Genomic DNA, 12815 nt, shown 5'->3' on the forward strand with positions numbered 1-12815 from the left:
AAGAAAAATAGAGGATATTTATTGGGTTGTTGGATCAAGATGGCCGCACAAAGGGGTAAGTAGCAGGGTGTCCTACTCCACCTCCTGTTCCACGAAGAAACACATTGGATGGCTATATTTTCTTCATTTGATTTTAATAATACAACTTGATGGATGCACATTCTCTATAGATGTATTTGCTCTTGGGGAATAGATTTTGCTTTTCAAGTTTTTCTTTCTCCCTTCTTTTTTTCTAAAGGACACCCTTTGGCATAAATAAAAATTGATTAGTAATTAATTTTATGAATTAATTAATAAAATTAATTTTTATTAATTAAAAATGATTAGTAATTAATAATCAATTATTTTTCATATCTAAATTAATTGAGATATGAAAAATAAATATAAATTTTATTTATATTTTTTTGTTTTAATTAAAAATATTATTACTAATTATGGGACGGGGTTGATATTTTCAACCAGGATCCTATTATGCTTCTTTCTTAGAGCTAGTGGAGTGTATATTACACTGTATCAACAGAGTTCTTTGAGGCCATTGGATTTGTTAATTTGTTTATACAAAAAAGCTTGATAAGATTCTATGATAAAGTTACAATGATGTATATTCCTCTAATCGATTAAAAGTTTTGCAAAATTCAAAGATAGACCAATTTAGATGGTCCGCCCCTCCGTCTGCCCCATCCTTTGGAGCATAGCGCAATGGGTATTAGGGGCTAGGGTTTGAGATAAAATCTCATACTCTATAATCTCTAATTTTTTATAATAAAATTTTTGCATCATTTTTATTTGTGGATATAGGTCAATAAACTGAACCACGTATGTATTGCATACTCTTGTTCTTTTCTCTTTTTTTCTTCTTGTTCCATTATTATCCATGTCGGACCAACAATGGGCATATTTAATTATGCAAATAAATGGTAGTTTTTCTAATTATTTATGTCGATATCATTCAAGTACAGATTGCTAGAATATCTAATAATTTGCCGGCAGGAATACCAATTGGAATGTATCGCTGGAATAATATACATAAAGCATACATGGACGCGTGCACTTCAATATATAAACTAATAGTTCTGCGTAACAAGTGCCCACAAGATCTCTCTCTCTCTCTCTCTCTCTCTCTCTCATATCCGTTCCGATTCATCTTGGTCTTTCTTGCAAAAGTGGTCTGCAGCTGTGCAAACTTGGGTCATGAGATTAACTCAAATGCTCGGAACTTATATTTGCTTCCTCACCCTGTCCAACCTATCCAATTACTGTAGGAAAACTTTCACTCGCTTACCCCCAGGGTCACTCTATCCAATTACTTATTCCGGGCCTGCACCTATCCATCAACTGCATTCTTTCCTTGCAGAACATGACACAGAACAGTTGGGTGATGAGATTGTTAATTCTAAGTTCAAGTGGCTCTTCTCAATTGGAATCCTGCAGGCAGTAGCATAATCAGGGCTTGTGTTTTTTGACATGAGGACCTCTTCGCTTGTATCGGACTCGATGCTCGATCCCATCTCGCTTGTTTCTTCCCCACCCCTCCTCTTCTCATAGTTGAAGGATGAAAGATTCAGCTCACAGTCTATTGTTCCCTCGGGCATTTCTCTTTCCGGTTGCCGCCATCCAGTTTCGAACATCGGACATGATCCTAGCAGGAGAGGAGTGCCAACCATCTCATCAAACTCCCATCTGCCTCTCTTCGGCGTTTCTTGAGGATAGCTCAGCTGAATCAACTAAAACAAAAGGGCGGTGTTTGCAGTCACCTCGTTAGCATGTCTAATTTTAGAACATATGGTGTACCAAGATTTGCCGTTTCGATACCGAACCCTCATACTGGTGCTATAATCTGTTATTGTATCGGTATGGGACTGGTTCGGCATACCCATGTACCGATACTGAAATCTGGTTTGGTACAATACGGCAAATCTTATGGTGTACAATTGCGGGGATAATGGAGCAAACCTGGTTGTGCCGGCTCACTGCATCTCGTGTTTGTCTGAAGCCAATTATTGAATCATAAACTCCATTCTTTGTTGCCCAATGTCTCATCAATTCTTCAAACGATGGTCTGTAGAACAGTTACTCAAGCTTTAGAGTGAAAGGGGTAAAGGAAAAAAATTTGTGAAGTCAAGGTAATGGATAGAACCTACTACACACATTTGAAATGAGTGGATGTCACTGGAGGTGCAGTTTAGATGCGAATCTTCCCAATTACTTGAATTATATGCATCAGCATTGCCTTGTCGTACCATCTTTTGCTTGTTCAGATCCTTTGTGGATAGGAAGTTGCAACGGTTGGCACGGTTGCTCACGCTTCTGTACATCTATTGGCAAAAGACAGAAAGATTAAGTTGCTGCAATCCCGGCCTCTAAACACAAATTTTTCATGATCATACCACACTTTCTGAGATCATTAAATCAATCGGTGACCATCACATATTTTACATACATGATAGCAATAATGGAAAAAGACCCTAAATATTTTCATTGTTAGTTTTTTAATCCACTCTTAGTAAGTCTTTCGGTACTAGAATTTTTTTAAAAAAAATTTTTATTTTAAGTATCTAGAATCCTTAATGCTTGCATTTTGATTATACTAGTAATTAAAGACAAGTTTGCATGTTTGTAGAATTATATCACGAGACACTTGGATTTTTTTAAACAAACAAACAAACAAACAAATAAATAACAACGTTAGCTGATTGCAAGGTGAGCCTCTGTTGTGGCAGGCAACTTATGCTGCTCCCATCACGGTGTAGACTAGTTTGCCGGATACGATGACGTGCTTACCTCAGTGATCACCTGTGTATTGCCTATTGTACCAGGGACACAATATATATTTGGCATTTAATATATGCTAAATTATCAGCTACTATATATCTTTTTGAAATAAATGCAACCAATTGAAGCATTAGTTATTTGTTCACTAAAGAAAAGTCATGGCCGGGGACCAAAATAATTGCATTTATTTATGACAATTATTAAGGTCTAAACTACTTGGTCAAGAGTGTTTGGTGGCAAAGGCGACCAGGCTTTGCTTGCATTACTTAACAACACTTTTAGGACTCATTTGGTTCTTGGGATAAATCTTATCTCAATAGAATATTTTATTCTGAGAAGTTGATGCTTGGATGTATGATACCTGAAAAAGTGATTTTTATACATTACGTTGACCATGAGAAAGTGGTATAGAAAATATATTTTTTAGAGTAACTTATGTTTGGTCGAACATCTATTTTTTTAGAAATATTTATCCTTAATATATGTTTATCCTGAGAAACTAATGCCTGGATATATGGTACTTGAGAAAATGATTTTTATATATTAGTCGGCTATGGAAAAGTGACATAGAAAATATATTTTTTAGAATAATTTATGTTTGGTTAAGTATCTACTTTTTTTAGATAAGTTGCATAAAATATTTTGTTACGCCCTTAATAAAAGGACTACAAAGAAGAAAACATCACATGCATAATTATTAGAATTAAATACTTTGAACACTAAGGTTTGGAGGTTTTGAACATCCAACACCAAAATGATCAAAATATATTTTTAATAGCTATTTTTAAATATTTTTAACTATTAAAATTACTATAATTCATAATCAATTTGGATACTTATCTAACTACGAAGAATATTATAATTTACAGTATATCTTAAATAGCTATTTATAAATATTTTGAAATCTAAAAATATTTAAAAATAGCTATTAAAAATATTTTTGGGCTGCATTTTTAATTAATAGTTCTTCTTTCTATTGTGATTATTTTAATAGTTATTATTTATATTAAAGTTGCCACAACTTCTTTACATTGTGTTAAGTTTTAATAGATTAACTATTAAAAATAGCCATTAAGAAAATTATGATGGCTTAAGGGTATTTTTTGGAAAACAGTATTTACCATAAGTCCCATAGGAAAGTGGTTTTTTCATATCCTAGATGGACTTTTCTTTTCTATAAAATTTGAAAAATTTATTCCAATGAGAAAGCTATTTTTTTTTTCTTTTCTTTGAAAACTCTAACCAAATATTTGATATTTTTTTATTTTTTCTTTGGCCACACTTCCTCCATCCTCTTCTCGCAAACAAAGCAAGTCTTTAGTGACCAACGTGTGAAGTCTTGAGATATATAGCTGGACAAATGGACAGGTGTATAACTCTATGTCAAAACATATTATTTGCAAAAATTATTTGTTAGTGAAGGCTTCTAATCTTATGAAACTAAATCGGTACTTGCAAATGTGGTGCTAGGCAAGAGACCATGGAATGTACATGATGTTTACATGATGAGGTGGCTCTAAGAATTACCATCGGTTTGGCTGAGTCCCTAGTGATTACAACATCTTGATCTCATCCTAGGCCAATCGGGACTTTGAATCTAGTCTAGGGCCCAATAGCCAGAAATGGTGCAAGAATTTGCTTATTGTTCCCACATTTACATTAAATCATCTTATTAACAAGCTTTATGAAATCTTGAAAATCATTTTTCTTTCTTTTTTAACTTGAGTCAAGAACTTTTGCCCTTCAGTATATGACTGGTGGTTGTCCAACCCTAGGTTACACCCAATATGATTGTTATGATGTAGAAGGGAGGGTATCGTTAGTCTCATATTGGTTATGAGTCAAGGAAGATTCTGACTTATATAAGAAGAGATTATTCTTCTTATATGAGGTACCATTTGAAGGACAAAATCGTAAGGCTCATAAATCAGAGCAGACAATATCTCACGTACCGAGCTATAAGCTCTTGACCACAATAATGGTGTACCGAAAAGGAGACTACCCCTACAACTGTGGGGCTCCTCTCATCCAAACATCAGTCAATAGCAAAAATAAGGAGAAGAAAACTTCTTGTCCATACACAGACTTTTCTTTGACTGGGGGGCTATGTTGTGGTATATAAAGGAAAGCATTCATTAGTTCTACATTGGTTGTGAGTCAAAAAAACTCTGACTTATGTTGTGGTATATAAAGGAAAGCATTCACGTGCAATGAGCTTTTAGCTGCAACAATGATCACCTTGCACCTCTAATTTAAACTTAAATCGTAATCATGATAAATGTAATTAAGAATTCTTGGTCCAGCCTTCCAACCTGATAATTTTTCTCTCTCGAAGCTATCACATAATATTGTTCAACAAATCATACATGTCATGACTTTGATCAGTTATCTAAGTTTTATGAGAAGTTGAGGCATGGTAGAATTCACATCCAGAGTGGTGGATCTTTATAAGCTGATGTGAATTATTCATCCTATCATTTTGTCCTCTTGGTGTTTTTTTTCTCTTTCTTAATGATTTCATGGTAGTTGCTATCTTCCCTACTCTCTAGTGGCTCGATTAATGGGTGACGAGGAATACATCAGATTCAAATCTTCATTATTCTGATGTTATTGAAGGTATTGTTGTTGCTTCATATGTTTGGCCTTTTGAAGTCTAAGATGAAAGATACTGAGGAGCCCACCATTTTGAACAAAATAGAAAGGAATCCTTCTTGCTAGAGGAGATAACAAATGGTGCATTTTCGGTTGTCAACTAAACCTAATGGAGTTGAAAGAATCACTTGAAGAAGACCCATGGAAGAAAAGTAATTTTACTTTCATTTTTTTGCTCAGAAAAAAAAATCTTTCATTTACCAAAAAAAATTATAGCGACGAAAACTATATATAACGGGACATACAAATAATTAAGATATAGTTTGAGGGAGTCTTTCACCATTAGCATGACATAAGATCGTGAAACAAGAAATAAAATTCTCTCAATAATATAAAATCTATATAACAAAATAATAGTAATATGTAGAGAAAATAGTCATCTAAAATCCCAAAATTTTCTTAAAATGTAATGTATATTTTTTCAAGAAATTTCTTACACTCAACAGATAAGTATTATAGTTTTGGAATGGTAAAAATGAAAGACATGAAACTAATGTTGTTAATACTTAAGGAAGAAAGGACAACTTTTGGAGCAATAGGAACTCATAATTTAGGCATGGTTTTGGATATAGTGATCATTATTTCATGTACCTTCATTACTCTATGAACATATATAATAGCCTATGCAACAACTGTCATAAAATGGTGATAACAATGAAAATTTGGCATTGTCACTATTTTTTGTAATTTTTCACCATGAAATTTTCAAAATATATCTATAATGCTATTTATTTATTTAGAATGATAATATTTAAATATATTTTCAATGGATAGTATAACAAAATATTTTGAAGATCTAAAATATGATTTTCTGAAACCTGTTGACCACAAAATTCTCAGTTATAATATAATGATGTTTTTTGGCTGTAGCAATTATGCAACCATAATGATATTACCAAAAAGTATGATATAGAATAATATATGAATTTATAAAATCTTTTTACCTTTTCCCCAATAATAATATGAACTAATGCTCAGTAAGAAAATTGTCATGCATCTAATATAGATAATATGAAGATGTTCATGTTGCTAGTCTCATAAAATATTATAATTTTATCATAAAAACTAAGCAAAATGAAAATAATAAACTCAATATTATTGAAAATCACTTAATGACAATACGATAGCCATGGCGTATCTTATTAGCTATTTTTGAATAATCTTTCTGACTTGCCCATCTTCATCTAAAAAGCTAGATGTTGCAATTAGAGACACACTTCACAACAAACAACTATTGGATTGCTGAAAACCATGTCAGTCTAACATGGGTCATTATCTTATTAATAACAATATTTTGCATAGCTAAAAGAGCTGGTTGAGGATTAGTTGCCGGGTGACAATAGGCATTTGTTCTAACATTTTTTTAAAAAAATTAAGGTGTGCTTAAAAGTCCATTACAAATATATTTCTTTTATTTAAAAGATGAGAACAATACCTGTAGATGACTTTTAATATGAGATATGTTCAGCCCTTTCACTTCCATCAATTGTAAAATATGCTTTGGTGTTGCCCCTGCAACAAAATGTCCACAATAGAATTCAATCAAAAAATTACAAAGTCTCCAGAAGTTTATGTTGGCTATTTTTGTTGTTAGTATAATTAATAACAAAAATAATAGGCATTTCATTTAACATAGTAGCTCCATCAATTTTGGTTAGATTGATATATAGTATGAAAGACAACAGGTATTTAGGAAGAAAATCACTACTTTGTAGCATTCATTGATGATTTTTTTTATATTGTTATACATATTTTATCAAATCTAAGCATGAAGTCTTAGGTAGATTGAAAATATTTAAGACTAAAACTAAAACTAAAACTAAAGAGATCTTTAAAAAGCTTAGGTCTATTCAAGATTGGGAATATATCTTGAATAAAATGATCCTATTCTGTCAAAAAGATAGGATTATTCATTGGTTAATTCCTCTTTACTCCTTATATATAGTCTAATAATATAGTGGAACGAAAAAATTATACCCTAATAGATATAGCTAACTCAAGATTAATCAGTTCAGATATACTCGAGAACTTATGGGGTGAAGCTCTTTCAGTAGCTAGTTACATCCTGAATAGAATATCTTTTAAGGATAATAATAAGACATCTTTTGAATTCTAGAAACCTCCTATATTAGATTTTCTCAAAGTGTGGGGGTGCCTAGTTAAGGTAGATATACCTAAACCTAAGAAAAGAAAAATTGACCTTAAAATCATATATGCAATCTTTGTAGGGTATTTTTTAGATAGTAGCATCAATAGATTATAGTAATAAATTCAAAAGTAAGTGCCATCTTTAACAATACTCTCATAAAGACCAGAGATGCTACTTATTTTGAAAATATATTCTTGTCTAGGAGCTAATTTCCAAATTCAATTCAATCTAATCTATCCTCTAACCCTAACCTTATTAAATCAAAGGTTCCTTGTGAATCAAGAAAAAAAAAAAGGTTTAGCCTTGATCATAGATCTTTTGAACCTTGAAGAAGTATAAAGATAAGAAAAAAGATCTTGATGAAGAATTTTTTATCTTTCTAATTGAAGACGAAGCTTTTATTTTTGCAGAGGCAATGCCTTCATTTAATACTCCTTTCTAGAAGGAAACCATAAACTCTGAGTTTAACTTAATAATCCAAACCAAATCTGGATCTTTATTGATCTTCCTCTAAGTAGTACACCATTAGGTTATGAGTAGATATTCTATAGAAAGCTTAGACATAATAGATCAATAAAAAAGTATAAGGCTAGATTAGTAACCAAAGAGTATAACCAAAAAATGGAGTTTAAATTTCTTTGGTACCTACTTTGCTGTAGCTTGAATTACAACCCTTAAAATCTTTCTTGCCATTGCATTTATGCATAAGTTGATTATTCATCAAATGGATATTAAGACTATATTCTTAAATAAAAATCTGGATGAATAGATCTATATATAATAACCAAAGGATTCATTGTAACGAAATAAGAAAATAAAGTGTATAAACTTATTAAGTTCCCACACAGTCTAAAATAGGTACCTGATAATGCTATAAAAAGTTTGATAAAATCATTTTGCCTTTCAGTTTCATCATTAATAATCATGATAAGTGTGTCTATTTCAAAATCATTGACAATGACTATGTGATCTTTTGTTTGTATGTCGATGATATTCTAATCTTTAATTTTTTTTAAAATTATATATGAAATTAAATAATTTTTTTCATATCATTTTGATATAAAAGACTTTAAGTGAAGTTGATTTTATCCTAATGATGAAGCTGATCAAATTCTTTAAAGAAATAATTTTCTTCTTTTTTCATTCCATCAAGAAAATATTTGAAAAGTTTGGATGCTCTGATGAGAAACCTATATCTACTTTCCATGGTCCAGGTATTTATTTTAACAAAAATTTAGGTAAACTAGTTGATTAAATCAAATACTCCCAGTCATAGAATATCTTCTATATGTGGTGAACAAGACCCGACTTAATATTGTTTATGCTATAGGAAGATTAAATAGATACATTCAAAATTCAAATCAATCTAATTGGATAGTTGTTGAAAGGATATTCTAATATCTTAAGGGAACGATTGATCTCTCCCCCTCTCTTATACATTAAATCTCCTAAGTTGGTTGAGGGTTATAGTGATGTAAACTACATTATCGATTCTCTTAATCTAAAATTAACTATTGGATATTTTTTACTTCTCGATGATGTTGCTGTAGCTTAGACATCTTTTAGGCAAACTATTATATCTCGAAGTATTGTAGAGGTTGAATTGACTGCTTGAGATACCACCTATATTGAAATAGAGTAGATTAAAAATTTTATCTCAATGCTATCATTAGTACCTAAGTTATGTCTGATTATATCAATCCATTATGATAATAAGGCCATGATAGACTTGACTGATTAAAAGAGTATTAGGACTGAGCAAATAATCGAAATCCGAAGAAATCTACCCAATCTGACCCAATTATAAACATCGATTTCGATTAGTTGAAAGAAATAAATCAGATGAAATCAGATTGAAGTTTATAAAAAATTGATTATTTACGGTCGGATTCAATTTCTATACTTTTAACTTGTATAAAAATAAACCCAACCGATGTAGTATTTCACAAACTTACTTTCATTTTGGGACGGCGTCATTTAGACTTGAATACTTCATTCTAAAAAACCTGCCATCATCTATTTAAATTCATGAAAATATTAATGTTGAATTGTTGATGGAAGCACATCAGTTTGAGATAATTTTAAAGTGAAAGCTTTCAGGTGTAGTTATTTTCTGAAGAGTAAATCTTATATTTTTTTATTTTATTTTGTACAAATTCAAAAATAAGTCTAAAATTTGTAACTTATAAGATTTTGATCTTTTTTACATTAAATTGATAAAAAAAGATAAATAAGCTTAAGTGGGCCAATATTGGACTTAAAATTAATATTTGGTCAACATTGAAGTCCAAACTGACACAACCCATTCGAACCCGCTACAAACCATTCATTTTATTTTCAAACAATTTATACATGATAAATATCTGTAGCAAGTTGAATTTTCTTCAATCCGATTGGATTTGGTCGGATATAATTTTTTTTTCCATCCGATCGAATCTGATCCATGCTCAGTCCTAATGAGTACATACTAATAAAAAGATGAATTAATATATCTGAATTTATCATAAATTTGTATGACAACTTAAAATAGAATAATATCATTTTCTTAGAATTTGTCGAGTCTTACAAAAAACTTAGTAGATCAATTTACCATGAGTTTATCTAGGAGTGGAGTCCTGAAATCATTAAGAGAGGTGAGCTTAAGCCCACTACTTGGTTATCGATCGTGGACACTTAAACTCTATAATCGGAGATCCCATGAGAGTAGTTCAATATAGTGAAATGAAACTAATTGAATAATCATGTTAGAGCATATTCTTGAACTATATCTCATTCCATTCCTATGATGGGTGCTCATATCGTTGACAAAGTAAATTAAAAGATTGAGTTATACTCTTAATAAGTCAAAGATAGAAATCTACAGGTTGTAAGAATTAATGTATAGGCCATGACTAAGGGTTTGGGCTAATCCTAATAAATTCTTATGAAAAATCAAGGTACTAAGTGCAAGTCTTTTAATTAATGCTAACCGTATAGAGATCTAATTAATTTGCATTGTCCGTGTGATAACTAAGTAGAAGTCTGAGTTAAAAGATCTAATTCAATGTCTAATTTACTATAATTTCTTTAGATTGGTACAATCAATAATAATAAGTGAGATTCAAATCAATAACACAAGTTGCTCGAACTTGCTCAAAAGGAAGTCCCATTCTATGGAGCTCAAGTCAGGCTTTGGGGAAAATGGGTAGGTGACCACACACATGTGCATGTGTGGTCGGTTTGGTCGGTCGGCTGTCCATGTGGTGAGGCGGGGCATGGGTGCATCGTGATGCGTACTATGTATACTTTTTGCGTGATGCTTCCTTTCAAAGTATTATGATACTTCATAAGTATTTGTTGGATTTCCAAAAGGTTATAGTGTTTGGAAACATCACATAACCTTGGAATCTTAACGTCTCCTTGGTCAGTTGGATGGAGTCTATAAAAAGACTTTGGATCCAATGCCCTAGGATATTAATTAGAACAACAAATATCTATTTCTATTGTCTCCGTGCTCTCTGTTGCAATGGAAGGAGCTATTTGGGTTAAGCATCCCGGCGATCATGCTCATTAGAGAAAGATCGAGCTGAGTTGTTGCACCTTTGGAGACGTGATCGCCCCAAATCCTTATGTAGAGAGGCTGTATCACATTCTTAGGATAGCATTTACATGCTCCGATCCAAGCAAAACTTTTCAATCCTCTATTTTTCATACTGTAGAATTTTCTTATGCAGCGTTATTTTAAAAAATATAAAATTGTAATATAGCAATTTTTAGATGCCATTCTGTCAACATAGCTATCAGTGCATGTACATGTAAAAAGACGTCAATACTGGACCCATGAGGATCATTAATTGCTTTTAAACTTTTCTATGCCAATTGCTGTCAGAATTGGTGGTTTAATATGCACTATGAAAATTCTCAAAAAAAATATTATAGAAACTACCGTTTTCTGAAATAAGGTAATCATTTGTTTCATTGACGTGATCCGACTTCCTAGAGCAGAAATGGCCATACGCTAGTGATGTATTTATCATCATAAACAAATAGCAACTCCTTAAGCTTTTCACATTATAAAATTGAAAGTTCATAAACTATAAACTTTTCTATTCATGTAGGTTCTCGTTCTTGGATATTATTATGATAACTGCAATTTTAGATCGCACAGGTACCCAAGACGGCTATTGATATGTTTCCTTGATAACGATTCCCAACTTGTTCACAAGTTGTGTGATCCATTAGGCCGCACTTTGTTCTTCTTTTTCCCCTTGAAGATTGGTTATTTATATTCATCATTAGGAGAACATAAATACATGCATAATTCTAATAGAAAAATGAAACTAAGCCGTAGAAGTCTGAAAGTCCATTGGTGCGTGTCTGCATCAAGCTAATTCCTCTGCATGACTTTATGCTAAATATTTGTATCAACTACAGACCGAGTTGCCAAAATTTCCATTTTCTAGAGAGAGAAAGAGAGAGTTCAGTGTTTGGCACTTCTCTACTCAAAGCATGCGGTGGGTAGAGGTTCTCCTTTCAAACATAGACGATGGCGCTCCCACCATTTCCTTACACACAGACAGACATAAACACATACACAAAAAGGGAGGGAGAGGGAGAGAGAGAGAGCTTCATGTGATCCAAACTTACGGTTCTGTCCTCCGAGGCGATCGATAGCTTCGACAAAGCGGCGGTGGAGCTCCTCGGTCCATCGCATGCGAGGGGCTTCCGATCTGTTGTACTGCCTCACTCCTCTCCTCTCGAAGCCTCTCATCTTTTGATTATTTCTCTTCATCTCAAGTTTGGTGTGATGAGAACCACTGATGATAGCAAGTTAGGCAGTTCTACCCACCATTAATAGGGCTAACCCTTATCATGTAAGTTGTACATATTAAGGCCAGGCCAATTACTCTTCTGACCCAGTCCGGTCAAAACATGCTCGTTGCTCTCCAAAAAGGTTGAACAAAGCAATGGCGTGAGAAAAGTAGGGCTGTCCTTCACTGCATGACACCTCACAAGATGAGACAATGAAGTTGGCCTTCTGTAAATCTGTAAAAAGACCAAAACAGGCTTGCTAGGGATCATGGGTATATATTTTCTTTTTAACCTAGTGGTGCTTCTGGTGAGACATCAGTTCTATATATATCAACGATCTATCAATATTAATTGCAGCCATTACATAACGGTACATCAAGTTCTACTTGGAGCTCGCTCTTACTTTATATGTAACTCAAGGCACGAGTAGTTAGCTTTCATGATGATTGAC

The 12815-nt window shown here is 32.6% G+C and overlaps 1 protein-coding gene across 1 annotated transcript; it reads right to left on the reverse strand.

The window, feature by feature from the left end:
- Nucleotides 1-925: 925 nt before the first annotated feature.
- LOC105059849 (uncharacterized) lies at nucleotides 926-12403 on the reverse strand. Its single transcript, XM_010943314.4, has 5 exons — nucleotides 12200-12403; nucleotides 6860-6936; nucleotides 2149-2315; nucleotides 1954-2059; nucleotides 926-1724 (listed from the first exon to the last, which is right to left on the reverse strand). The coding sequence occupies exons 1-5, from the start codon at nucleotides 12342-12344 to the stop codon at nucleotides 1332-1334; spliced, it is 888 nt and encodes a 295-aa protein (XP_010941616.1). The 5' UTR covers nucleotides 12345-12403; the 3' UTR covers nucleotides 926-1331.
- Nucleotides 12404-12815: the final 412 nt, after the last annotated feature.

The sequence above is a fragment of the Elaeis guineensis genome, chromosome 10, assembly GCF_000442705.2.
Source record: "Elaeis guineensis isolate ETL-2024a chromosome 10, EG11, whole genome shotgun sequence".
Taxonomy (NCBI): domain Eukaryota; kingdom Viridiplantae; phylum Streptophyta; class Magnoliopsida; order Arecales; family Arecaceae; genus Elaeis; species Elaeis guineensis.